Source organism: Notechis scutatus, chromosome 2, assembly GCF_049901735.1.
Source record: "Notechis scutatus isolate UNSWTSFEM ecotype Mainland chromosome 2, rNotScu1.2, whole genome shotgun sequence".
NCBI classification, from domain to species: domain Eukaryota; kingdom Metazoa; phylum Chordata; class Lepidosauria; order Squamata; family Elapidae; genus Notechis; species Notechis scutatus.
In genome coordinates, this window is record NC_142010.1 from 19408072 (window position 1) to 19426547 (window position 18476).

Below are 18476 nucleotides of genomic sequence, written 5' to 3' on the forward strand. Positions count from 1 at the left end.
ATGCACAAGTGATTTCCAATCCTACATTTGCTAAATGCGACAAGAAAATATATTTGTAACTTGGTATCCTCCAAAAATATGGGCTGACATGTCCCATCATTCTCAGCCAGGCCATCTAAATGTCCCTATGGCTGAATGATGTCAACTTTGGTGAAAATATTTCTCCTAAAGCTCCTTCCACATCTTGCTTTCCAATATCTAACATGCTTCTTCCCAGCATCAAAAACATCACAACATGCCACTGAAAGCTCACTGCCTATCCAGCCTTTCAAATCTCTGTTTAAAAAAAAATCCTTGGAATATTTTCAAGTGAAAGTGTCTGGCATCCAGCCTTCCCCGTCTTCACATAGTTAAGTAAATCATTAACAGCCACAGAGGACAGAATGTAAATAGTAAAGGAAAGTGTCAGCTGCCACCTTTTGCTTGCTTGTGCTTTACTGCTATATGGTGACAGACTGCCATGAAGTATGGGGAGGGGGGAATGAAAGGAGGAAGGCTTGGGGGAAAACGAAAGTAAAAGCTGTATCTCCTCCAGAAGCTGCTTCAAGATGACCCACCCAGCTGGAAGAAGGAAGAGGCCGTTAAGTAAACATTTTGCCTGAATTGGATTGGTTACACTGGGGTGGCTAATTGGAGGTTGCTAAGGGAGGGAATAGTTGAACTTAGGGATTTTGGTGTGCTATATTCGCTTCTGCTTTTGCATTGCCGCAATACACTTGACTTCTAATAAAACTATGCCTTTCTCCACAAATGGAAGTCAGGGATCGTTTCTATTTAGAGGTTTAAGTGGTGGCAGGTCTGACAGAAAGTTTTCAGCATCGGTTAAGAATTATAATAAAACATGCAAAATGGCACATGCAATGCAACAGCTAGATGTACAGGAGGAAAGCAGAAGTTCAAAGATGTGTCCAAATTGTTACACTCATTGAAGAAGTCACCATATGTTCCCCCCTTTTTTTTTTGCTTCAGCTGAACAATTTTAGAATATTGGAAAAGAAAATGAAAACGGAGAGATCTGAGATTCTTGTGGCATTGATTCCACTTCTTTTAAGCCGATGATTCTCCTTGGGACCTCAATTATCTTTGCTGCCAACCTGGTTCCCAGGGCTATCCAAGCCAGGGGTCCCCAACTCTGGGGCAGTGGCCTACTACTGGGCTGTGGCCTGTTTGGAACCAGGCCACGGAAGTGGCAGGCGAGCACATGCATGTGCACAGCTCTACTTGTGCAAGCAGCAGGTGAGAGGATGCACATGCGCTCAGCTCCATTTGCCCGAGTGGCAGGGGCGTATGCAAATGGAGTTGTGCATGCATGCTCACCCATGCCAAACAATCTCCTCTCCTCCCTGCACCAGTCTGCAAAGTCGGAAAGGTTGGGGACTGATGACCTAAGCCATAAAACTTTAGTTCCACTATGCCAGGATTGTGTGATTTCAGGAGAGGAAGCGACGTTATGATTAGTAGGCAACAGTAGAGATACACTAGGCAACAAGAAGAAACTGAACCAGAAAGATAATTCAAGTGTTGCTCGGCCATTAAAAGTTCCTCCTTCCTCCTTGTGCTTTTAAGTTAAGAGTTGAAGGACTTCCGCATGTGACCGGAAGCAAAAGGAGCAAACGCAGCCCACGTTCATAGCATTTAGGTGTCCACTACAGGATCAGGGTTGCAACATCCCATTAGCCCCGTTCCAAGGTGCCTCTCCCTTCCTACCTGGTTCTCCGCCTCTGTGAAAGCAAGTTGCCCGGATCACCATTGATCAGATGTTGGGCAGCTGCGTGTGGGGGACAGAGACGCAAGTTCTTCAGCAACTCTTGCTCGTTGAGAAAAGGTTTGAGGCAGCCTCGCACTGGAGAATTCCCCACACTGCTTGAGCGGGTCAGTGCCCGAGACTGGTTGAAAGGCCAAGGTGGCTCAGTCTCTTCCTTCAAGACTACACGAAATAGGAAACAAACAAGAGGAGAAACACAATTCAGTTCTTAACCAGACTTAATACAACCTAGTAGACAGAAGAGCAGCAAACAGAAATTTACAGAAATAAGATTACTGTCTAAGTAGGCTTAGACTTAGCCGACTTAACATAACCCAGTAGACAGAAGATGAATCTGTCTGCTGATCTAAATCTTACTAATTAATTCGGGTAGAGTATAGTGTAAACTCACAAGAGGGAAGGGCTCCTTCCCAGAGGACAAAGAGACAGCGGAGTTTAGACTGTCTGGTAGGCAGGGAAAGGGTGAAGGCAGAGCCTCTCTAGCAGTTCACATAGTGTATCTAATCGTTAGGCAGACAGTTGATTTAGTCTGGCAAGATTCTGTCTATAGGTGAACAATAAGGAAATCTGTCTACCAATCTAATCTTACAAGTCTTATTGTTTAATTAATAGACAGGAATCATCCATAACATCACAATCCTTATTTTCCAGATATTTGCTTCCAGGCCCAGATCATCAGCAAAAGATGCCTAAAGAACCCAGCTTGCTTTTCTTCACTATTGGAAAACTGTCCTTCCTAAAAGGAACTCAGTTAAGAGTAAGTTGCAAAAATCCTTTTCCCCCTGCTTCACTTTTTCTCACCCTAACATAATGAGAATAACACGAAGCTGGCACATTTTAAAGTTGATAACGAAGTCTACGCAGAATCTTAAAATTTAGTTTTCATACAAGAATTCTTCCCAGAAAATGCCAATTCAGATCCCTCTGATTCCTGCAGAATCAAAGTTTAGACTCTTCCTGACTGGAAGAAGCGTTAGATTTTTCTCGGACACCAGATACTGTTCCCATCCCAATCTAGATCAGTTCATCTAACAGAAACAGAATGTGGACGTGCAAGCAATTTTGGGCACCCCAAGGATGGCACATACAACACTTTTGCTACATAAGCTGCACTGGGTGCTGGTTTACTTCCAGGTCCAATTCAAGGTGCTATTACCTTCAAAGCACTACAGGACACGGGCAGTGGTGGGATCCAAAAAAATATTACTACCGGTTCTGTGGGCATGGCTTGGTGGGCATGGCAGGGGAAGAATACTACAAAATCCCCATTCCCACTCCACTCCTGGGAGAAGGTTACTGCAAAATCCCATTCCCTCCCCACCCCACTAACCTGCTTTCCAGCTCCATTCTCCTGTGCAGAGCAACAAAAGAAGACCCAGCCAATCAGCTGGGACTCAGGAGGCAGGGAATAGATGGGGGCGGGGCCAGTCAGAGGTGGGATTTGCCGCTTCTCCGAACTGCTCAAAACTTCCGTTACAGGTTCTCCAAGAACTGGTCAGAATCTGTTGAGTACCACCTCTGGACACGGGGCCAGGCTACCTGAGGAACCATCTCATCCCCATTATGTCAGCCCATCCCACCTGGTCAGGCAGAGAGGGTATATTAAAGTTAACTGCCAGTTAAAGAATTTTCACTGTAGTAGTCCAGGAAGGAAGCTTTCTCTGCCATTGTTCTTGCTCTGTGGAACATTCTCTCTCCAGAGGTGAGGTGGGCCCCTTGCTCTCCTGGTCTTTCAAAGGAGTTTGAAAGCCTGGCTCTGCCAACTCACACAATGGCACACAATGAGCAGCGTGCAACCCCGGGGATGGTTGGCATCTTGATGCCCCTCTCCCTGCCTTTTAACTATTTTATCATTGTATTTTATCTGGCTCCTTACAAAAATCACGCATGTAGGCTTCTGTCTTATGAACTCAGTGGGCCCCACCTCCCAAAAGCAGACCAAGTAGGGTGCTAAAATGGGAGAAGACAACCAAACAGGAACCATTTCTACAGAGCTGGAATCTAGATACTGATATCAATTCGCCTCAGAATTGTCTCAGAAAGCTCAAGCTCATTTTTCTGTTAAGAATGAACAGTTGCTTACATTCTCGATCTGACAGCGAATACGGTTTTATGTCTCCCTCAGAGCGCTTTGGGGGCAGCTTTCTTGCTGGAGCTGCAACAGAGGGTAAATAAAACAAATGAGCATTTTGGTTGTGGTAGGAAAGCAATACCCAAAACACCTCCAGCAATATCAGTCTCCATTCTTATGAGACAATATGTTTCAACAATCACACTGTGAAGAATGGCCATTCAAAATTATGCGGAGGTGTGAGAAGACAAATCCCAATAAATTAGTCTAAAATTGCAGAGCACTGAAACGAACAGCTGGGTCAAGGAGAAGAAACAATGTCACAGTCATTGAAAGATTTCCACCACTCAAGCTAGGTAATTCATTTCTCAAACTGAAGGAACCATGTTGTCATTAAATCGAGGATCGGCCCTGACCAACTGCAGTGTATTTAATTTATCTACTGCAACATTGCTGGATACCTAAAATTTATTTCAGCACAGAAAGCCTACAGCTAATTGACAGAGAATTTCTGAGGATGAGGCAGAAAGAATATAAAAGACTTCTTATAGCTGCTTTTGCCGTGCACTATTTTTGATCATTTATCAAAAGGGTAAGACAAATTCTTAGCAGGGGTCCCCAACCCTCCAAGTCACAGACCGGTATTGGGCCAGAGTTCATTGGGAACTGGGCCACATAAGCGGTGAAGTTTCCTTTGCACAGACGAAGGATTAGATTGCATGTGCGAAACCATCCCTCCCCCCATCGTTGCTGGTCCCTGGAGCCCCAAAAGTAGGAACACCCCTGTTCTAGAGCAGGGGTCTCCAATCTTGGCATCTTTAAGCCTGGCGGACTTCAACCCCCAGAATTCACCAGCCAGGAATTCCTGGCTGGGGAATTCTGGGAGTTGAAGTCCGCCAGGCTTAAAGTTGCCAAGGTTGGAGACCCCTGTTCTAGAGGATACAACGATACTATGTGGTTCTATGTGGTTGTTCTGAGATGTTTTTGACTATGGCAATGTTATTCTTTCACAGCTTGTGTTGTAGTGGGTTGAGATGTGAGACCCTTTTTGATAGCTGCATGGGCATGCATTTTGTTGGGAGATGTTGTGTAGATAGAGGTCTGATTCCTTTTTCTTTTGTTCTGGGCTGCTGCAATGCATTTGTACTCATCTAAATAATGTTCTTATCCAGCTCTCTTGTGGGAAGCTGAGTTGTTCCTTTGATAATGGAGCACTTGGTTAGTGTAGACTGTTTTTCAACAGACACACGTTTCCAACTTGCCATTTTTTTTAATGCTGATGAGGATATCTAGAAAGGATAGTGTGTTCTTGTGGTCTACTTCTCTTGTGATTTTGATTCCTTTAAAGATGTTGTTTTATGTGGTCTTCTCTAGTTACACTTTTTTATTTTTGACAAAGATGTTGTCTATGTACAGAACTGGATCCATACTTTGGGTTGTATGTGTGGGACTGTTATAGCGTCTAGATGCTGCATTAGTCTCTGCTAGGAGTAACCATTCCCATGGGTGTGCCTCCTCTGATCGTCTGATATGTTTGTCCATTTGTTTTCAGGTGTTAAATCCAAAATGATATTGTCATATAAGACTATGCTGAAAGAAGACTGGGAGAACATGATATGATGTTTTAAGAGACAATTGGTCCATTCTTACTAGTAACATGTATCATCGTATTATTAGGCAAATGACATTACTTATATAATTTGCACTGGGCACACAATTATATCTTTCGTGCGGTGACATCATGTGTATGACACTATAATGTCACCTACCAGATGCTTATTTAAATCACATTCTTATTTGTCTTTATTTCAGGCCAGGATAACACGTGTGGCTTCAAACAATGAGTACTATATGATTAAACAAAAGCTATGAAACGAATGCAGGATATTCCTAATCTACAGAAGAAATAATCTACTGTGCTATGTTTAATTTTGACTAGCTATTCATTATTGTTGTCAACTTGAATAATTCTTGTTTCTCCATTCTGAATCTTAACAAACTTCCATGATCAGTCACCTGCTCATACAAAAACATTAAAGATTATACTCTCATGAAAAACAGGAATATGGCAGATAAATTGGAATCTTCTGCTATGTTTAATTCTTCACAAGCAGCATATTTGCACCCTCACTATAGTAGAACAAACAGCTGCAAAATCAGAGTTCAAGAGAAAATCTTAATGCAGCAACAGAAATAAATGTACCATAGGTAGTCCCCAAAGTACAACCGTAATGGAGCCTGCCCTTTAGTAATGGTTGTAAAAGAATTTGATCATGTCACCGTGGGATGCAACAAACAGCCGTAAATATAGCTGTGTAACCGAGTGCCCAAAGTCTGGTCACATGACTGTGTGGTGGTGGGCCTGACCGAGGGAACTATATGGATCTGTATGGTAAGTACAGCAACAAAGATGATTAGGGGACTGGAGGCTAAAACATATAAAGAATGGTTGCTGGAATTGGGTATGTCTAGTTTGATGAAAAGAAAGACTAGGAATGACATGATAGCAATGCTTTAATATCTCAGGGGCTGCCACAAAGAAGAGGGAGTCAATCTATTCTCCAAAACACCTGAGGGCAGGACAAGAAGCCATGGGTGGAAACTAATCAAGGAGAAACAACCTAGAACTGAGGAGAAATTTCTTGACAGAACAATTAATCAGTGGAACAGCTTGCCTCCAAAGTTGTGGGTGCTCCAACACTGGAAATTTTAAAGAAGAGATTGGATACCATTTGTCAGAAAAGGGTATAGGGTTTCCTGACTGAGCAGAGGGTTAGACTAGAAGACCTCCAAGGTCCCTTCCATCTCTGTTATTCTATTATATTCTAAGTCTCCTTTTTCAGATAGGTCGTAACTATGAATGCTTGTTAAGTAACCAGTCATAAATTGAGACCACATGTATCTTCTCAACTTTCTCAAGCGCTCCATATCTCAGAACTCCAAAAGATCTATTTATTTGCTATATAATATAAATTGTTTACAAGATAGTGATGTTTCACCGAATCCAGTACCCTGCAAATGTATTGGGTATCGGCTTTCAGCATTACTAGGCCACACAGCCAACAGCTGCTGCAGTATATCTTCATAACTCTGAAATCAGAAATCTCCCTGTTTAAAACACTTTGTACAGGATCAGACAACTTCAAATGGATATAGCTAGATATTTATATCACTGACTCACCATGCTGGTGGCTGAAAAAGCCCTGGAAAATTACAAAATTATTCACCTAAAACAGAAAAAAAAAGCATTAAATCAACCAATCTGATCCCACTATCCACTGCCAAATGTCCTTTGAAGCAGAAATTCCAACATTCTTTTTTTTCCTGCCATTAATTTGAAGATTTGCTTCTCCTCACTGGATACAAAAACATTTTTAAAGGGAAAAGGACAGAGTTCAGAGCTAGGCCATATGCTCTGCATACAGAAGATATTGGCTTAAATTTTCAGCATATGTATTGTAAAAGCTTTGCCAAGTCATAGTACAGCCTTATAATTTTTTCAAATGGTAATTAAAATACGAAATTCTTAAATCAAGAGTCAGCACTTCTTCAAACATTAGATTCAGGCCATTTCTACATAATGTGTTCTAGTAACCTGTATGGCAACCCTTTAAAATAGCTAACTGAAAAATCAGTAGCAATAGTATTTTCACTGCCCCTTATTAAGTTAATAATATTTATTAGCAAAGTCACTTTTTCCACAGCTCATGTCATGGTTTTTAAAATGTGGAAAATAAGCATTACAAAAATTGCACATATCCACTTAAGCATGGAGGGTTTGTATTTTTTGGTAAGCAAAATGTCCCAGCTCCATGTTTTTCTGGTTCTGGTTTAAAAGAGCGACAAAGTACACACACACAAATGACAAAACAATACTATTGGGTGAGAGCTGGCTTTGTTTTCAAGAAGACGGCTCACCTGGGGGATTACGTCACTGAGGCTATAGTGTTTACGAAGGAAGCACAGAAGTTTTTCTGATGGGCGGTCGATTGCCAACTGATAGGGCTCTACTCGCTCTCGCTGAGTGAATAAAAAGAGAAAGAATTTCTCTGCAATGTTACTTCTCAGGAAGAAAATAAGATTTAGAGACAGATATTATCTTTCACGATTGGATCAGTTTATATCTGACCTGAAAAGAGGGGTGGGGGAAGAATAGAAATTGATTTTAGAAAAGTTGATTAATAGAGTTTCTCATACTTGGACATTATACATTTTAATACAAGTAGTTCTTTACAAGTAGTTCTTGACTAACGATCATTTGTTTAGTGATGTTTGAAGTTTGAAGTTATAGTTGCAATGAAAAAATGACTTATGACTGTTTTTCATACTTATGACCGTTGCAGCATCTGCACAGTCACATGATCACAATCCAGACGCTTGGCATCTGGCATGTATTTATGACGGTTGCATTGTCCTGGGAACATGCAATCTCTTTTCATGAACTGCTGACAAGCAAAGTCAATGGGGAAGCCAGATTCACTTAACTGTATTATTAACAACTGCAGTGATTCACTTAACAACTGTAGCAAATAAGGTCATAAAATGGGGGGAAACTGGCTTAACTATCTTGCTTAACAATGGACATTTTGGGCTCAATTGTGACCATAAGTCAAGGACTACCTGTAAATAAAAAAAATCAAAACAAGGGAATAAGAACCTCGGATATCTTAGAGCAGAGGTCTCCAACCTTGGCAACTTTAAGCCTGGCAGACTTCAACTCCCAGAATTCCCCACCAGGCTTAAAGTTGTCAAGGTTGGAGACCCCTGTCTGAGAGCCATTATTTCTTTCTGAGGTGAAATTGTTAGCTAGAAATGACTGCCTGGTTTCCCTTTAACTAAACTGCCTTTGGTCTGGGATGAGAACAGTGCAAAAAGCTAAGACTCAGTTGCACCAAGACAAATTCCTTGTGTGTCCAATCACACTTGGCCAATAAAGAATTCTATTCTCTCCCAAATAAAAGCAAAACAAATATAATTGCCATTATTTAGAGAATAGTGACAATGCATCTTGACTAAAAGAGCTAAGTTATGAAGCAAATTTTTATTCAAAATAGAGTACCTGTGCTGCACAAAGCTTTTGTCAGTCCCATGTCCTTCAACCTGGCTAGTTGCAGAATTCATTTCCTATTAAACAGTCTCTCCCAACTTTGAGACTTCCTGATACATTGGAATTAAGTAAAGGTAAAGGTTTCCCTTGCACATACGTGCTAGTCATTTCCGGCTCTAGGGGGCGGTGCTCATATCCGTTACAAAGCCGAAGAGCCAGCGCTCTCCGAAGACGTCTCCGTGGTCATGTGGCTGGCATGACTAAATGCTGAAAGCTCATGGAACGCTGTTACCTTCCCACCAAAGTGGTTCCTATTTTTCTACTTGCATTTTTACATGCTTTCGAACTGCTAGGTTGGCAGAAGCTGGGACAAGGAACGGGAGCTCACTCCATTACACGGCGCTAGGGATTCGAACCGCCGAACTGCCGACCTTTCTGATCGACAAGCTCAGCATCTTAGCCACTGAGCCACCACGTCCCTGAAAACATTGGAATTATAACTCCCTAAATCCCCAGCCATCACATAAATTATGAGATTTGTATTTCCTGCAGATGTGTGGAAGGCAGCAAGCTAAGGAATATGTGACTGGAATTCCTCTTAATTCTTGTTCGATAGAGCTTTAGTATGTCAGAAATCCTTCAAATCATTCCTGGATTATGACAGCTCTATGTCCATGCCTCGGTTCTGCAGGTTTAATTTGCTGTGGGGAGGTTTTGCCTTTTCTATGAAACGAGTGGTAAAGATGAAATACAGTGGCCTAATCCAAGTCAGGACATTTATTTCTTGGATTACGCAGCTCCGAAAAAGAGGGCTGCACCTGCAGCATGTAATGGAAGAGCTCCTTGCCATAGCCGTGCCGCTGAAGAGACTCGTGAATGTAGAAATCCAGCACACACAGAGGTTCCACTTCATTGTGAGCTCCTTGACGGTCCTGAAAACAAAAACAAAAAACAAAAACCAGACAGCCTCCATGTTAAAATGGCTCAAATCTTTCCAGGGTGGGGGGAAAAAAAATCGGATTTTATTTTTTTTAGTTTAATCAAATTTATTTTAATAAAATGCTTTTGGAGTAAAAAATCTACCTAAAATAGTTTTCTATTTAAAATACATTAATAATTTAGTTTATTCAACATGAAATGGAGCTTAGTTATATAGCATACGGCTATATATTCTGCGATATCGGGACTGTCGGTGAGTCAACAGCAGGTCAGAGGAGGAGCCGCTGCGGGACAGAGATGACAGTTGCTCTTTAAAAATTATGATTTAAATCGAGTTGATTTAAATCAAGCCTTTTTACTAGTGATTTAAATCGTGATTTAAAGCGACTTGATTTAAATCAAATTCATCCTGGATCTTTCTGAACCAGGCATTCTGCTGCAGGCTAACTTTTCCTGCGCTTCTCAAAAGAACCTCCAGTTTGAATCTGTCTTTGGACTGTCTGCTCAAATCAATAATTTACATGCTGGTTAGCATTAAAAAGCAATTAGGCTGGTGAGCTGCCCTTTTATTCTGCTTCAACTCCCCAGTTGCTTAGGGTTTTCCAGGATCATTGGCTCTGCCCTTGCAAAGTTGTTTTAAAGGTTTTCTTGGGGATATTCTTAATACTTTTTGGCATTACTAAATTTTCCCCTTTCTAAAAACGTAGATAATAATGCCACATACAGAGGTATAAAGTGCCACTCATGACATTTTTCATTTCACACAAATAGAAGATTGTTAAAAGGGGGGAATTTATTCTGCAAACAAGAAAGCAGGAAAAGGATTATTTCATCTTCTGCGCCTCAAGTTAGAGCACAAACAATAACTGCAGCCGTGTTTTTTACAACCTCCCCACACCAAATTAGACTAAAGAGCACAACTGAAATTGTGCTAAATCAGAATCAGTACAAGAATGACTACATGTATGTTTTTTTTTAAGCATTTCAGGTGGTTTTTTTGCTGATTTCAAACTAACACTACAGTATTCAGCATGATGCATCATTTGATTTTCTTATTGTTGGGATTCAGCAGTGATCCCCAACCTTTTTTACGCCGCGGCCCGGTACCGGCATCAGCTGGGCGCCGCCATCTTTTTGATGAAAATGTGCTTCCGGTGAGCTTTCTACCGGAAAAGCTCACCGGAAGCACTTTTCCATCAAAAAATGGCGGCTCTACGAAGCTCAGCGACCCAGTAGGACTTTTTCGCGGACCGGTACCGGTCCCGCGGACCGGTGGTTGGGGACCCCTGAGTTAGAGCATAACAGGAAGCAATGGTTCAATGAATGAAACTTTGTCCTTGAGCCCCTACTAAACCTTCTTTCTTTCTCTTTACAAGAGGGCATTCAGCAGGTCTGTAAAAAACATGGCAATGATGATTAACTCAGAGTCTACAATGGATGTTTTCAATCTTTTTTTTTCATTTGTGACAAAGGGGGCAACTCCAAGATCACAATCTTGTTGATGTGGCTAAGAAATAGTCATCAAAATCAACTATTAACTTTGTCAAGACATCTTTTCAGCTTTCACCAAGCTTAAAAAAGATTATTATGAGTGGCAGGGATAGAGAATTTATACTTTGAGAATATGACCCAAACACACCACTGTGGGAATATACCAGTATAATTTAAAGCTTCTTGCAACATAGGGATGGAAGAGATCTTGGAGATCTTCTCACCTAACTTCCTGATCAGAACTTGCACTGATCCTGTTTGGGAACCATGCACCCTTTTCCACCAGTGACAAAAATTCCATGTATCAAGGGTGATTTTCAAGTGTACTTACCAATACAAAGAGTTTTTTGTAACCAACTTTGAGGAAGCCAATTATAATCCCTTTGCCAGTCCTGAAATCAGTAAAAGAAGATAGGAAGCTTTATTTTATTTATCAATCAAATTTATACAGCTGCCAGTCTTACAAAAAAATGAGATTTTCTTCAAGGAAGGATTAAAAGTGGTAAATATTCAGAGAGTAGAGTAGTACAGGCTATCTAGTTCTGATAAATTTAAACTTGACCAAAGATTGATCCTAACATAAAGGGTTATGACAATACCAGTTTGTCAAAAACTTTTTGGCATATGGTATAGCAAAAAGGAAGAACAATACTGCAGTGGGCACTGGCATAGAGTCCCATTGCACCTGAACAAAGATTTTTGGGGAAGCTGCAATGCAACTCTACACCAGTACTCTTTGCAATATCATGCTTCACTTCAGTAATGACAAAAATCATTCAAGAAACTAGGATTACATATGTAGCAGAGGCTCCCTTCACAAAAGTATTATTTGGCTGAAATGCAACTCTATGTGTCAGCGCTTCTTGCAGCACCTTGCACCCTTAAAATGATAAATGAATTCATGTGAATTTAAGTTACATATCAGAGGATTCTACCTACTGTGAGCTTCTACAAGCAGAATAAGCCAAAGCAAGAGTGAGTTTTGAAAACATTTCCATTTTGTCTTCATAAGCCTGATCATATTTTGGATTGGTGCAGTGGCCTAGAGGTGGACCTTTCACCTCACAATCAGGAGGCTGCGAGTTCAATCCTAGGTAGAGGCAGATATTTCTCCCTCTGGGCACTCTCTGAGAATATATCTGCTGAACAAAACTCCACATTGGCGACAGGAGGGGCGTCCAGCCATTAAAACACTCGCTCAGACTCCACCCCGCACTGGATTATGAGGTTGTTAAATGAAGATGATGAAGCCTGACCAGATTTTCTCAAAAAAAAACAACCCTCCAAAAACCTATTTCACTACTCAAAGTTGCTTAGGAGTCCCCTAACCCACAATTTGAAAAGCTTTGCCCTATCTGGGAATCAATCCTTCTGAACTAAAGCAAATGTTACTCCCAAACAGGCAGTCTGTATATAGAATCCAAATTCTTTTTGCTACGAGACTCACATTTTTGCTTCACTGTCTTTCAGGATGTAGAGCACATGGCGGTTGGTTTGCATCCTTGAGGCACTGGTGATTGGAGTTGGCAGATTCTGGGCCTGAAACCAATGAGATTTGAGTTTCACCAAAATGATGGCAGGAGGTAGCGTGGAAGAGAAGATGCAGTTATGTGGTGGGCATCTGAACTAATGCTGAGAGAGAAAAATATACTCTTCGCTTCCCATATTCCTCATCTCTTTTAGCCTGCATATACTGGGACCTATACACCAATCACAGCACACTGAACCAATAGGAATGCAGGCAGTCCTCAACTTAAAGTCTTTGTTTAATGCCCATTCAAAGTTACAATGGGACTTGAAAAAAAGTATTTTACGACCATTTTCACACTTAAGACCATTGCGGCATCCCCATGGTCACATGATCAGAATCTGGATGCTTGGCAACTAGTTCATCTTTATGATGGTTGCTGGGTCATGTGATCACAATCTTCTGCAAGGGTCATGTGATCACAATCACAATCTTCCGACAAGCAAAGTTGGAAGCCAGATTTATTTAACTGATATTAACTTAACAACTGCAGTGATTCACTGAACAACTCTGATAATAAAATCGTAAAATTGAGCAAAACTCACTTAACTGCTTCACTTAGCAATATAAATTTTGGGCTCAATTGTTGTCATAAGTCAAGGACTACCTGTATGTGAAATTAGGCTGAAATTGCCCTAACCAAAGATTAAGGAAGCATGTTCGTAGAGAAGATAACTATCCAGAAATCCTCTGGGGAAGGTACATAAAAAGAAACAAATCATTAAGGAACCATAGGGGAAAAAAAACATCATTTCAAATTGGAAAAAGTTGGGCTTGAGCACATGATAAAAATGCTAACTTTGGGAAATAAAAATAAGTCCTGAAGCTTGCCTATTTCTTCTTTTTGGATCCAGATGTGGCAGCTTCCTAGTTCAAAAGGATTTGTGTTTTAATTTTCTCTAAATGTTTGGACTAAATGAGCAGAATCACATTTGGCAAGGTGCCTCCTTCAACCTAATGTCTGATTGGGCTTGTACTCTAGCTCAATCAGTGAGCTTATTTAGAAAATTTACCCCAATAGTTTGCTGCTATCTCTACTTCCTCCAAAAGTATAACTGATTTTTTATAACCATTATTAACCTACCTTGGCAGAGGCTTTGCCCATCTCATCTATGATCTTCATGAGTTGCTGCTGCATATCAGCTCTGGTAAAACAAACATGGAATAACAATTAGAAAGGCAAAATTAAACAAAAACAAAATACTTATCTACATTTTAAAAAATGAATAATTTGATGCAACAGATACAAGCCAACCCAGGACTGATAATTTCTATATATACTGTGTGGGTGTGTGGGTGTACATCCACCCACACAGTTTGTATACACACACACACACACACACACACACACACACACTTATCCTTCCAGATAGAAAGGGTTAAACACACTCTTGGATTCAACACAAGATGGCTTCAATTGATCATCCTATCTGACACAAAAGCTGAGTTTATATGCCACAGCAAAACAGAATTCATACTGGTATATATAGATATATAACCAAAAAACCCAAGCAAGTTAATTTCTTAATAAAACTGGTGGAAAAGGGGATTTTGACTTTTGAATCTTTCTTCCTTTACCAGCAGCAGTGAACTGTAGGCACAGTTAACCTCATGAAGCATTTTGCTGGGTGGAAAAGGTTCTAGCTTAGTTTTAAAAATACAACACATCAACTGGAGGAGGCTTAAGTCATAGAGTATCTATAAGGTGTGAAATAGATCTATCTGGATATAGCTGTTAAGACATCAATCTAGAACCCAGAAGCCTGTGAGTTCTACTCCCAGCTGAGGAACAAAGCCAGCTGGGTGACCTTGGGCCAGTCGCTTTCTCTCAACCTTAGGAAGAAGATGGCAATGGCAAACCACTGCTGAGAAACCTTGCAGAAGCCAGGAATCAACAAAGCCTCAAAGACAAACACATGCATACACAAACGTGGTCCTTCATATCCATCATTTGGATGATGCAGCAGAATCAATCAAGAATACAAACACGGTGTGGAGACAGTATCAAATCCTTTATTTTATTTCATTTCATTCTCACTCTTTCATTCACGCTTCTCTATTTTTCTACGAGTGATTCGGATCAATCAATAATAAAAACACAGCGTGGTGGAGACAGTTCCCAAACCTTTATTTCCTTTCATTTTCTCATCCTTTCATTCATGCACCTCCATTTTTCTATGGGTAGATCCGGAGGGATAAGGGGAGAGGGATATTGCACGAGTCCCCAACATACGCATCCCCACTCCCTTTTCTACCTTTCCCACTGATGAGCTCTCTCTACGTTTACCCAGTTTGACTGACACCTTTTGCTCCACAACCGATCGCTGTGCGCCGGTGTCTGTCTGTGTAGAAAATCAGGGGCAAAAAGGGCCTCCATCATTTCTTATGTTACAATCTATGAACTTCCTGAACCCCAAGCTGCCCTTCATCGGCCTTCTTCTATTTAATGAGGGGTGGCCGCAGAACGACACCCCTCCCCCGCCTCTGAAGGTCGCCCAGCGCTCGGGCTCTTTGTGCGCCTCGAGATCGCCGTGGGTGGAGGAAGGCGTAACTCGAGCGCCGGCGAGACGGGAGACGGGGCATCCCCTTGATGTCCCGGGGACAATGCCTAGGAATGCCAGGCGTTCTCGGAGGGCTTACATTGCCGCCAAGATCCCTCTACCTGTGAGTGGCGGTGAGCCCGGCTCCCTTTCTGCCCGACGGCTGCAGGTGCTGATCCACCGTGGCGATCCGCTCGCCGAAGAGCAAGTCCACGTCAAAAGGGAACTCCATACTTTCGGCATCCGGGTCCCTTCCTTCCTTCCTTTCTTTCTTCTTTAGGCCGGGTGGGTTGCGCCCGCGGACTTCCGCCTAACAACGCAAAAGCCCCCGGCCGGTCTCGGAGCGACGTTTCGCGCTCGGATCCGCCTTTAGCAACCGGCCCGCCAAACTCGCCTATAGCAACCAGGCCTCGCCTCCCTGCCTCGCCTGGAAGGCGCGCGCGGGCGTGTGTGTGAACAGTGCGGGGAGAGAGGCGGCGGCGGGGGCGGCTTCGGAGGCGGTTAGCGGGGCGGGACGTGCGTGGAACCCGGGGACCTTCGGAACGGCCGTTGGCTGGATTGTTAAAAACCCGTGGCGAGTTCCGAAAGGAAGCCAAGGCGTGGAATCTGAAAGAGGATGGAACGCAGCAGTGATTGAGGAGGGGGTGGAGTGGGGGGGTTGGGGAGGATGAGAAGGCTCAATTCTATACATTGAGCGATACAAGAATATTGACGGTGCCGGCTTTGTTGCCACCCGTTCTTCTAATCTTTTTTTTAAAAAGTGAAAAGTTTTATTGAATCAATTTCCTTTGTTCCCGCGATTTCTGTCTCTCTCTCTCTCTCTCTCCATTCCAAGACTGCGGGCAGCCACGCCGTAACGGTTCTCAACGTTCCATCGAAAAGTTCCATTTTGCCGCTTAGCGAAATAACAAGCCGGTTTTCTTTTTATGTCTGACTCGCCTTATATATATTTTTTTTAATAAATAACTCAAGTGGGTGAATGTATCTAATACTCCTTGCTTCCCCCCCACAACGACAACAACCCTGTGAGGTGGGTTGGGGGAGAGGAGAGAGAGAGATCCAAAGGCTGTGGAGTTGCTCGGTCATCCAGAGCTGACTGAGGAAACTTCTTGGATGAGAAGCTAAATGTCTTCAAAGAAAAACCAGAAAGTCCAGTTCCTCTTGAGAAAGCACCTTTGGGAAGTCATCAAGTTAAAATTCATTTAAGAATAGAGCTCTCACAATTTCTTGGTGTCTAGCCTGAATGCCCTAATCCCTACAACCAACCTGGCTCTAACACTGCAACCTTCCTCAATTTGGGAAGTATTAGAGAGCCAAATATGGATTCATTACAAGCTGCTTCTACTGTTAACCATTTACATCACCTCACCAACTGATCTGTCTCTGAAAGACTGTTGCGCTTACCTTTCACACTTATCTAAAATTGCAGGATGACCGAAGTTAGACACGTGTTGAGAAATTGCAGGTCAGATAATCACTGAGGAAGCCAGTTCTCAGTGGGAAAGACTAATGTTTAAATAAAGTGCCATCAATTTAATGGTTAAATATGCAAGATTACATTGTTCATTGCTCTGCCTTATTAGAGACTCTACATGTCTTATGCAAACATCCTGTGTTCTATTGACTTTTTAAGGGAATGAATTCCTGACAGCGTTCTCGTTTTACTCACTGCTGAGTAAAAGCTTAAAGAGTTTCTCAGCATATGAATGCCGTTACTATATCTACAGTATAAATATAAGACAAATGCGCACTACTGATCATCCTAGGTTTGTCCTTAATATATTGTGTAATTAAAAGTTTTTTTCTCAAACTTGAAATATCCTAAGGGAAATCACCAAAATTATTAATGGATTCTTAATTTTGTGTCTTTGATTCAGTGTTGATTCCTGGCAATTCCATTTTCTGGGCAACATTTTCATCGGGCTTTTCCTAGGGCTGAGAAACTGATACAAAGTCTCTCAGTTGAGTTTGCGCTAAGACTGGACTAGAATTCAGTTTTGGTTTCTAGCCGATACCTATTTAGATCATCACTAGACCAAATATATTTTACTGAGATTAAGGCCCATTAGAACATAAGCATGTCATTTGATCATTTAAAACTTTAATGATTTGCAGAATATGAACCTTGCATTGACTTTTCCAATTGTTAGAGAAGCCTTCATATTTTTGAATATATTTCTAAATTGAACTGAGGGCCTATGACTCTGTAATGTAATCAGTGATAAATTCTCCATTTGGAATCCTGAATTTGGGGTATTCAGGGATTTCATTCAATCTTTGAATTAACACTCTTGGCCCATGTAATTCAGCAGTTTTTCTCACACAAGGAGTAACCAACTATTCAAAGGAATCCACTAGTTTTCCAGCAGGTGGCCTGCAAGGAAATCACATTGCCATCAATGTAGACAACAGGAATCCCCATGACGTGCTTTGATTCAATCTTTTTTTGGAGTCAGCCAAGCTAGCAATTCAGCTTGTGGCCATGAATTTCAAAGCTGAATTTTGCTTCAGGTAAAAAAATATTTTTAGTTTGTCTTGATTCTTCCATCTCTCATTGGTTGACTGTGGATTCCACTATTGTCAGAAGGGCAAAATAGCTTGTCTGTTTTATTCCCACTATGCATAATTTTGTAAACTTCAAATGTGTCTCCTCATCCAACTTCTTTCTAGACCAAAAAAGGCCACAAATCTTTCCTCATCGAAAAGCCAATCCATCCCTTTCATCATCCTAGCTGCATACCTCTGGACTTTGTCTAGCAGCTCCTCTATATCCTTTTTGAGGTGTGGTGACCAGAGCTCTGCACAATATTCTAGTTGTGGTTATACAAATGCCTTTAGGCATTAGGATAATTGCATCTATTTTTTAAATACCATTTTATTATTCCTAACATGATAGTGGCCTTTTTTACAACAGATGCACACCATCAGCACCTTCATTGAACCCAGCATTTTTACAAATTGCTAAAATTGCACTGGATTCAAAACAACTGCCACAGAAAGTTACCTTGAAGGTTCTGTATTGTCTCTAACTTGAAGACCCCTGTACTAAGTCATAGTGTGGTGTGGTGAGCAAATCTGTTTACATTTTGTATGAA

At 41.6% G+C, this 18476-nt stretch overlaps 1 protein-coding gene and 1 long non-coding RNA gene across 3 annotated transcripts in view; one reads left to right on the forward strand and one right to left on the reverse strand.

Moving 5' to 3' along the window:
• The window catches only part of ATAT1 (alpha tubulin acetyltransferase 1), a 33128-nt gene extending 17266 nt beyond the window's left edge, over positions 1-15862 (reverse strand). Inside the window, exons 1-9 of one of the 2 annotated variants that reach the window (XM_087954399.1) lie at positions 15504-15861; positions 13926-13986; positions 12761-12852; positions 11645-11705; positions 9702-9815; positions 7755-7856; positions 7018-7063; positions 3849-3920; positions 1708-1927 (exon numbers count right to left, since the gene is read on the reverse strand). In XM_087954399.1, the coding sequence (XP_087810525.1) occupies positions 1708-1927; positions 3849-3920; positions 7018-7063; positions 7755-7856; positions 9702-9815; positions 11645-11705; positions 12761-12852; positions 13926-13986; positions 15504-15613 (878 nt within the window). In that variant the 5' untranslated portion in view covers positions 15614-15861. Of the gene's footprint in view, positions 1-1707; positions 1928-3848; positions 3921-7017; positions 7064-7754; positions 7857-9701; positions 9816-11644; positions 11706-12760; positions 12853-13925; positions 13987-15503 lie in introns of both variants that reach the window. The other variant, XM_087954400.1, reaches the window with a different exon arrangement.
• On the forward strand, positions 507-5721 carry LOC148131875 (uncharacterized). Its single transcript, XR_015747442.1, has 3 exons — positions 507-585; positions 2417-2522; positions 5649-5721. It is a non-coding gene; the product is annotated as an uncharacterized LOC148131875 (long non-coding RNA).
• Positions 15863-18476: the final 2614 nt, after the last annotated feature.